Source organism: Pinus tabuliformis, chromosome X (assembly GCF_031772625.1).
Source record: "Pinus tabuliformis cultivar Carrire ecotype Pingquan chromosome X, CPIR1, whole genome shotgun sequence".
NCBI classification, from domain to species: domain Eukaryota; kingdom Viridiplantae; phylum Streptophyta; class Pinopsida; order Pinales; family Pinaceae; genus Pinus; species Pinus tabuliformis.
Window position 1 is genome coordinate 747,776,701 of NC_142308.1, and position 10,479 is coordinate 747,787,179.

A 10,479-nucleotide genomic window follows, 5' to 3' on the forward strand; every position below is an offset into this window, starting at 1 on the left:
AATGTATCATATTTTTTTTAAGTTCAATTGGTGAGATATGTCTGGGGGATTGAACTTTCGATCACTTGGATACAGAAGGGGTTGCCAACATGCTTTTTTCCAATTGTGCTACTACCCTCAGAAAATATACAATGTATCATATTAACATCCACTTAAACCAAATTGACTTTTGGGACACATGTCTCTTTGATGATGAAGGGAATCCAATTATGTGATGTCAAACACATTCCCTCACAAACACTCACAGAGACCCTACACTTTTTAGGGTTCGAACCTAGGTTGTCTGTTATGAAACCAACTCACAAAAAGATAGAAAGATAGATCAACAACTTAGAAATCAGCCTCTTCGAGGGGGCAACCTCCTTTACATTACACAAAAGAACAATTATTGGATGATACAAATGACAAAGCCTCATTTCTATATATAGGAGTCTAAGGGGTCACAATATAATCAAAGTCAACATAACAATAATAATATAAGGGCACAAAAATAACAATAGTGGGCTTCTATGGGGCACAATAATAACAATGTGGGGACAATAAGGGCACAACAATAACAGTAAGGGCCACAATGACACTAGTAATGGGGGAATCACTAGTGTTATAGGGACCTAACATTGTCTATATGGAAACACTGTATAATTTTGAATTTATTTATTGTAGATTTGTACATAGATGGATATTCCTTTCTTTGCATTTATCTTTTAGACTTCTTGCTTTCACCAATTGATTTAGAGCTTATGGAGTCTCAAGTAGCACCAATCCCCTTGCTTCTATTGGATTGAATAACATGATTTCTCTTTTGAAATCCATAATATCTCATTCACATGCTTCCTATTTCTCCCATAAGACTTTAGCACAGAGTCCATGATCATGTTTGTGTCCCTCTTAATAACGCACTCCTTGGAAGGGGCCATAAAATCTTTTATTAGGACTAAACTTGGATGTCTCTTCTTTCTTGCCCTTTGATTCTTCATTCAATCATACCACCCATCAACTTGTTATTTTTCCATTTTTCTTATAATGACCTTTGTTGTTGGGAAGGTGCCTTTCAAGTATTTTGTCTTTGCATATAGATACACATAAAGTATCATTATTTTAATCTAATGGACGTGGTTGTTAAAATCACCAATATTTAATTAAATATGCATTGTTATACCTTTTCTCAAGTCAACTTCAATTCAAATTCTAACACATGTGTGTATACCCTTCCTTGCTTAGTTTGCATATTGTTGTAAGTCCCCAATATATTTATGTTGGCTTTTGAAAGATCCTCTCATCCCAAAATAAGTAGGGGGGATTCAATATTCAAATCCGGCAGAGTGGGGTTGAAGAAATGGATATTGAAGATGGATTCAATTATAGAAACTATCTTTTGAAAAAAGGTTAGTTTTGCCCAAAAAAGAAAGTCCCTCCTTTGAGACCTTGCCACAACTTCCATAGTTGTGAAATTTTACAATAATAGAACCTCTAGAGTAGAGGTTTACCATATACTTAGAACTTAGGTTGGAATTGATTTGATTCTTGAACTCTTTAGATGATGACTACAGATCATTAAATACATAGTTTGAAGCGTTTGCTTGTAGTTATTAATGAACTTGTTAACCATCCATAGATGAATACTTCCCTTGCACATGTGCTTGATTTTGTCAATAATGAAAGAATCCTACTATGTTTTTGGTATATTCGACAGGACTACATCTTTAAAATAAAGAATATTCAATTCTTAATGCTTTGCAATCCTGTAAGAGGGAGGGACAATCGAAGTCACGCAGGAGGAGGTATTCCCTTTGTTTAGCGAAACTCTACAGAGATAAAGCACTAAATGCAAGATTAACCCCTTGTTTATGTGATAATTAGGGAATATATATCTATTCTCTCAAAGATTAGTCTTATATATTCAAAAAGAATTTCTCATTTATTCTAAATAACACTTAACACTGTTTATAGAATAATTTCTCACCATTACAATCACAATAATCATTTTTCAAGGCAAAAACTACATCAAAACTTTTTGAATATGCAAGTAGATAATCTCCACAAATGAAGATGAAAACATATTTTGAGCATGTTTAAAGTGGATTAAAATATAATAATAAAAGACACAACAAAAATCTTGATACAATAATAGCTCAAATAATTATCTTTAACAAAAATCTATTAAAAATTACTATAAAATTATAAAATGAAATTAACATTAATAAATAATCAATTAATTTATATAAAATCCCAATTTAATAATGAATAATTACTTAATTCTTTAAGTTCCACTTCAAAGAAAGCATTCACACATCAGCTAGAGAAGGGTGCATTATTGTTTTGGAGTAAGAGAAGGGTGCATTATTGTTTCGGAGTTCTATGTCCGTCGCATCAATATTTTATTTGATGTGCCCAATTATTTTTCCAAAGTAAAACTATTATTCAGCTTAAATAATAGAATGTATAATATTTCAAATTCTATAAAATGTATAATATTTCAAATTCTTTGAAAATCCGTTTTACTGAAACACAAATATATGGCTGATGACATGATCGGACGATAGATATTCTATCCCACCTTTAAATTCAAATCCTCTTGGTAGTTTGGCGCCATTGCGCGTATCCCTCTCAACGAGCTCAGTTATGAACAATCATGGTTTGCAATCGCATAAACATTGCCCCAGAATCGATCCACGAGCCACCAGATCTCTCTCTGCACGACTTCCAACAGTTCATCTGCGTTTCTTCGTGGTCAAAACGATTTCAGAAAAGGTATTTTTCTGCAAGAGAGTGCTAAAATTGCAAAGTGCCATTATTTTCTTGTCGCCGTCATGAATCCTCTACGCCTTGTCCTAATGAAATTATTTAGAGTTCTTGATTGGAAAAATTTGCCATATTTCAACTTTCTGGAAATATTTCATTAAATAAGCTACCGTATTATCTAAAATAAATCTGAAGAAAGAGGCCGTGCTCAAAACAATGTTTTAAGCAGCAAATTTCACAAGGGTTATTTCTGGTTCAGTTATTCTGAGCTTTCAATGGAAAATTTTGAATCTATTTTGGCTTACAGGCAAGATTTCATAAACTAACGCTCTCTATAAATGGACTAGACAAGGTTGTGCTCAAAATTTTGTTTAAAAAATGGCAGAGTTTGGGAAGAAGTTCTTTAAGTTAATGGATCAGCATTCAGATGCATTTCGAGTGGTTTGATTGAATGATTTCTGTCTCAGTTCCGCACATTTAAAAGTTTTGGAGAATGGGAATTGATAATTCTGGTATTTTATGGTGTTCTATTCAAATTACACAGAAGAAGATAGAAAGCTAGGGCTTTTAGAGGCTAAGCATACACAATGGCACAATCTTTACAGGTTTTCGTGAGATTTTTAAGACAGGCAAATAGGATAGAAAATTAGGGATTTCACTAAGCCAAGAAAGCTAATGCTACATTCTTTACAAATTTACTTCAGAGTTTTGAGACTGAACATTTTGATGCTTTTAGACCCACTGGTTTTGTCTGTGAGATTAAAATCACTACTTTCTAACTTCATCTAACCAGAACAGTTTGTCAAATCTATGACACAATTGTTTCATCACAAGAGGGCCTCTACACTATTCAAGTCAACAAAGTTCCAGCAATGGTGATCTGTCCAGAAAAGCACTTTTGAATGTGTTTGTCCACTTTCCATAAGGACAAGAGTCCCAATCCCTATGGGTGGACTGTGGAGTTCTACCTGGGATTTGTTGAAGTGTTGGGAGACAACTTACTTCAGGTAGTGGAAGAAATGAGAAGCTTTAGTAAGGCTCCCTGGCTCCTTCATCTGGACCTCTATTGCACTCATTCCAAAGGTGGATCAACCTGAGTCTTTTTATGCTTTTAGACCCACTTCTTTGTCTAATTGTATTTATAAGATAATGGCTAAGGTTTTGGCTGTCAGATTGAAAGCACTACTTTGTAAGTTCATATAACAGAACCGCTTGGTTCTCTAGAGGATCGTCAAATCCATGAAGCAATTGTTTCAGCACAAGAGGGCCTCCATATTATTCAAGTCAAAAATGTTACAATAATGGTGATCAAGTTGAACCTCTCCAAGGCTTATAAAGGGTGTCTTGGCTCTTTCTGATACTTCTTTTTATCCATATTAGTTTCAACTTACCACTGGTAAATTAGATTATGGGATGTGTAATTTAAGCTTCTTATGCATTTTTTATAAATGGTTCAGCCTCTAATTTCTTAAGACCCTCAAGAGTGTTAAAACTTAAAACAAGGTTGTACCTTGTCTCCTTATTTATTATTTATTTCTTCTAGTTGTTGAAGGACTAAGTAGGTCCATCCTAGAAGCAAAAAAAAAAAAACAAGATACATTCAAGGGATTAGCAGCGACTCTTGTAAAGAAGATCATGGCATTGCATAGAACCAATTATTCCCCTGTCCTTGCAACATATCCCTGTGGTTATCCTATTAAAAACCCAGGCCCTAGCAGCAGAAGAAGTGTGTGCCTCATTTAGGCCTTCCTCTCCCATTGGTCGCCCTAGATCCTCACCCCACTTGATTAGGACAAGCAATTCTTCCTCTTTAGATTTACTTTAGATAGAAAAGATACAGAGATAATACAAACAAGAATAGTATGATTAGTCTTCTTATTAGTTTAGTATCACTTGGAATAAAGAATAACTCCTTTGTTTATATTATCTAATCAGTAACTCGCAAAGGCATCAGAATAATAATTAGGAGTTATTGGTTTCTTTTTGTAGTATATGTGGTTGTAGTAATCTATTACAAGTAGGGAAATCTTGGACAAAGAAAGTATGTTTTGGATTACATACAGTTTAGTCTTGACTCCTGAAAAAAGATAGCGGAATGTCTTTGTTAGTAGGAGATTAGGAACTAACAATACGACCGAGACTTAAATTCCTTTTACTGTTTTACTCTTGAGGGATTAAGCTCCTTAGACTTCATAGGCAACAAGAACTACAAATTACATACATCGGAATCATCATCCTTCTTTTTATTATTGGTATTAATGGAATGCTTAAGACATGAGCTTTGAAAAGATGAACAATGCTTTATTTATATATGGGTCTTTGAGAAGAGGACGAGTTAATTTAAAAGGATATTAAAGTAAGTTGAAGAAACTCTTTAGAATACTTTATAGTAAAGATCCATTTATAGTTTATATAGATACAAGCAACTGGAAAACCACCTCACTATGACACCCTTCACCTTCGTTTTTAGAGGACTGTTATACCAATTTTTCTCACCCTGGAACCAGCAGCCCACAACAAAGAGGAGATATCAGATTCCAAATCCTTATGATATATATAGCATTGTCACATTCACCCCCAAGAAGCTACAAACAATAAAGTGAGAGTTATCTTTTAGTTTGTAGTATTATTAGCAGATCAGATCAGGTTGGTCACTACACTCCTCTCTTCTTGTTTCTCCTCCAGAGCCTTGGTTTATATTTGGGTCTTGTTGTGAGAAACGTATGAAGGTGGAAGTATGAAGATCCTTGGATATGCAGAAGTTGGATCTAGGATATGTTGGATTAGGATTTAGAAAGTACATAGAGAATAGAATAAGAATTAAGATTGTATAAATTAACATATAGAAAGTCGTGTCCTTTGATAACAAGGAGAAGGAACAGAGTCGTGTATTTTGATAGTGCATGGGTATTGATAAAATGTGATGGAATGCATTTTTGATGAGATGCTTGACCATAAGATACTCAGAACCTTATGACTGTTTGGCTTGAACAAACGCTGGACTTGGAATTTGCTCAGAAATGAATTCACTGTATTATATATTTACACTTGTAGTTTTGTTGTAATAGCTACAGGCCTATGAGCTTAAACCCTGAACATACATATGCATTGATGTGTGTAATTAAGGTGAACAACCTGTATACCTTTCAATACCAGGGCAGTGAACATAGCCCAAAACTTGTAATGACAACCTTGCTGAATTAGTTACAGGAAAGGTATGTGTCCTTCCAACTATACCTAAACATATATATGTGGCATGGGAGTGATGGGATATTGTTCTTTGGCTGCCTTAGTTTCTGTATGTTAAGTGATCTGGACTCTGGAGTATTAAGACTCCTCCAATCATTATTTAAATCATGGAGGTGATGTCAAGTAGATCTGAGTGAGATTCTCTAAATTGGATCTGCTCATCTAGCTGACTGTTCTATTAATTATTCTTGAACACCTGAGGATGTGCATTCTAATTGATAGAAATAATACCTTGTCAATTTTGAAAGATAGTCTCCCAACCAGGCCTGCTTCTACTTTGGTTTTGGGTGAGGATATAGGTAACCTACCGGTGCCAAGAGGGCTGAAATCAGGAAAAGTGACAATACATCTTACCTGGATTATCATATTGATATTTACTGTGACTAGATTGATTCATTATCCTTTTGGCTGTACTTACCCATGGGTTTTATTTTGCTCTTATTACATTCCTGAAAGATTTGCAGAAGATCTCAAAGCGCTCTTCTTTGTTTAATCCGTCTGTAATGATTGTTTTCCAAAATATGCTTGCAAAAATATGCTTGAGCTATTTTGACATATTTAATGTTAATTTTAAGATATAGGAATGGTATTGGGTTTTTCCCTCATGGTACAGAAATGGAAAGAAGATGAAGTGGACAACAATAATTAGAATTATTCTTAGAAATTAGTTAATGGTTGGTATTGAAATAAAAATAGTTATTGTTTTAAAAAATGTGATTTTACAATAAATTAATAACAATGAAATAATAACTCTCTTGTTTATATTCAGCCTGTAGGCTATTCAATTCCATATCATTCCATTATTATTTACAACTCATTTAATTGTCAATCTCATGCTATGATATTGGCTTTATCCCCAATCCAACATGTACTGCAGATTTACCTTGATCTTCACTTGTGTTATTGTATGTTTTTGCAATTTCTTGGAAAGCTTTAATGCATTTGGTCTTTTATCGACTCCTTTGTAATGGTGAGATTGTACTGTGTAATAACTGTTCTCCTGTAGCTTTCGTATTTTGGATATGGGGCATTATATCTCGAGAAACACAGATAGACTAACACTCTCTTTATTTTCCTGTAAATAAAACAGAGAGTTACTTTTAAACGCATTTTATTTATATTGGATATATTTTTTAATTCCATTGATTTGTTTGTATCATCATTGGTTGAAGATCAGTGAAAGTAATGTGGTGTCCGTGGCAGAAGATGAGCTAATGCGCATTCTCATATTGATGCAAAACTTTGTGCCTGGATATAAGCAAATTGTTGAGGGTGATTGGAAAGTGGCAGCAATTTCTTACAGGTCATATGATCTAGAAGGGAAAACTATTGGTTCTATTGGTGCAGGGCGTATTGGCAAAGAACTACTTAAGCGTTTGAAGGTATTCATTCTTAGGATCTAGTACTACTTCATGATGTTGCAAACGTCTTTTCAAAAATCAGTGCTCCATAATTCTTACGCATGCATGTTGTTTGTTTCAAAATTTCAATCTAATAATAATAAACATTACATGATGTTGAATTGAATTGCGTTCCTTTGTACAGCCCTTCAATTGTAAGCTTCTTTACCACGACCGTCTTTCTATTGGACCCGAATTGGAAAAGGAAACTGGAGCAACATTGGAGACAAATCTTGACGAAATGCTACCTAAATGTGATGCACTTGTCATTAATATGCCTCTTTCTGACAAAACTAGGTGCACCTTATCACAATTTCATAAATAATCTCTCCCATTATTCACTCAAACATCAATAGCACCTATATATTTTGTACAACTTGTGAACAAAAACCTAATTATTGTTTCTCTTGCCCTTTCCTTTTGGTTACAGTAGGGGAATGTTTAACAAGGAAGTTGTTCTCTACCAAGCCTAGCTTTTCTCTCAGAATCTTAACATCCCCTTTGCAAAGGGTTTCATTAGAATGACAACAACCCGCATTTAAAGCATTTCTCCACCCATCCTAATTAGAAATACAATTTTGGGTTCTCTACTAATTTTCTCCACACCCATTTAATCTAACAATGGACATAGAGCATGTATATTTATACTTGTGTGTTGGAAATACCATTTTATACTTTAAGGTTTATTATTTTTCTTTTATTATTATTACTTGAATTTCTTCTTAACAAGTGGTTGTATGGGCTCCAATGTTGGCTCTCTTATTATGGAGTATAATTCATCTTTGAGAATTTTTCAATTATTAAAGTAGGTTAGTCAATTGCTTAAAATATTAAATTTATTTCAAAAAGTTTTTGTTACTTTATAGGTTAGACACTGGCTTGAAATATTAAACTTATTTCAAAATGTTTTTGTTACTTTATAGATAAGGCGTAGATTTCTTGGCTCTATGATGAAAATAATGAAGGGAAAATACATGTTAATATGTTACTTGTAATCTTTGACTGAAAAATACACGGTGAGAGAAAAATGTATATTATGCTAATTGAGGAATGTTTTTCACTTGTCGAACTTATAGTATTGAATTTAACACACTAACACTTTACAACAATGAACTAACAATATTCATGATGAAAATAGCAATATGGAAGATTTATCTGCATAATGAAAAAGGCAATATGGAAGATTCCGATCACGTTCCAAGGCATTTCTTAAAATGTGGATGTGACAAAAGGTTGTTGTGGAAGTTGTTGTTTGTAGATGGAAAATTTCTTGATCATTGTGTATAATCCTAATGTTGATAGATATGTCTACTAAATGCTTCCAGTTAATGGGGCATTGATTTGAGCATTCAATATATTTTTATTCTTTATCAAAGTATTCTTTTGTTGTATTTGTATTTTTCAATTTATGCCTTACGGCGTTTCCTTTGCAACATCTGGTGCAAATGCTAGTATATCTTACCTCATTTTATGGTTAACATTGTATAACAAAAACATGCGTTGTGTTATGTAATTAATACTAACATGTAATATTGATTTTTTTTGTCAGAATGCTATAGGTAATGATTGCCAAGACGATGATCCAAATTATGTTCAACATATATCAGGAGATGATGAGGATGAGGATGAGGATGATGGTGGTGAAGGAGGAGATGATGATGATAGTTGCGGTGTTGGTGATGATGTGGATCAAAGTAATGAGGATGGTCAAGATGATCATGAGGATGATCTTGGTGGTGGTAGCTAGGCATGCACATGCATTGTTTTTTATGAAGAAATTATTGTGTAGAATGACATTGTTATGTTTAGATGGGTGTTGTGAATTTACCCTATATCAATGAGACATTTTGATTTTGTAGTCATACGATGAGTTTGATTTATGTATGTTAATTTATCGTAGAATAACGATATTCATGAAATATTTTGATTTGTTAATCATATTTGAATTTTACTTGTTTTGATTAAAAATAATACTGATTTTATTAGTATGTTGCTATTTTATACATGTTTTGAAAATTGTTAATGACACATTGTTATTTTTTTGGATGGATGTTGTCAATTTCTCTTAAATTTCTTTACAAATGATTTTGAATTGTGATATTTGCTTTAATGATATTTAGAAACTATCATATATTTCACTATGAATCTATAAAGGGGGTCATATATGTAAAGAAAAATATACTCTATATAAGAAGCCAAATGCGGATGTAACCATGGATGCAAAATTGAAAGTAAAATTGGATGTTAAACTAGGAATTAATACAAAATGCAAACAATTGACATACAAAGTGTTTTAAATTAGAAGTGAAAAATTGTGCAATAGTTGACACAAAGAAGGGAACAAAACATGGCATACAAAAGGATATCAAATTGGGCAAAAACAAGGACACATAAATGGGCACCAAATTAGATGAAAAAAAAAACAACAACTAGATGTAAAATAAGATGCAAAGTTGAGCGTTAAAAATAAGCAAAAAACGTTACAAATTAATATGCCAAATGATGATGCAAATAATGGTGTAAATTTGGGATGCAAACTTGGGTGCAAAAAAGGAAAAAAAAAAGATGTAAGAAAAGACATAAAACAAGATGCAAAATGGGGTTGAAAAAAGGTGAAACCAAGGATGCCATATTGGATGTAAAAAATGATTCCTAATCACATGCAAATTTAGGCTCGAACTCAGACACAAAATTATATGCAAATGTGGACACAAAATGAGGCAAAAAAAGATGCAAATTTGGATGGTGAAAACGATGTAAAACTAGACACCAAAAAAATGCAAAATTGGATGAAAAAGTCGGTGTAAATAATGGTGCAACATTGGACACAAGTAGACACAAAAAAATGGTGCAAAAAGGGGCATAAAATAGCTTAAAATTGGATGCAAAACTTGGTGCAAAAACAAATACAGAAGTAGACGTAAAAAATGGCTCTAAATTGAATGTACCATTAGACACAAAATAAGATGCAAAGGTGGACACAACACATGACTCAACATAAGATGCAAATATAAATGCAAATTTGGATGCTCAAAATGATGTAACATTAGATGCAAGAGATGGTGTTAAAAATGATGCAAAATTGGAT

General features: G+C 33.2%; 1 protein-coding gene across 1 annotated transcript; it reads left to right on the forward strand.

Annotated features, from left to right (window-relative positions):
- Positions 1–7,186: 7,186 nt before the first annotated feature.
- On the forward strand, positions 7,187–9,332 carry LOC149142055 (formate dehydrogenase 1, mitochondrial-like). The gene is made up of 2 exons (XM_089450135.1): positions 7,187–7,373; positions 8,941–9,332. Exons 1-2 carry the CDS (start codon positions 7,206–7,208, stop codon positions 9,136–9,138), a joined length of 366 nt encoding a protein of 121 aa, XP_089306261.1. The 5' UTR covers positions 7,187–7,205; the 3' UTR covers positions 9,139–9,332.
- The last annotated feature ends 1,147 nt before the right edge of the window (positions 9,333–10,479 follow it).

What these genes read in the sequence shown, in the direction of transcription:
- LOC149142055 (XM_089450135.1), top strand. Translation starts at nt 7,206, where the DNA reads ATGCGCATTCTCATATTGATGCAAAACTTTGTGCCTGGATATAAGCAA. An exon ending in AACTACTTAAGCGTTTGAAG is followed by an intron (nt 7,374 to 8,940) that starts GTATTCATTCTT and finishes TTTTTTTGTCAG; the next exon opens with AATGCTATAGGTAATGATTG.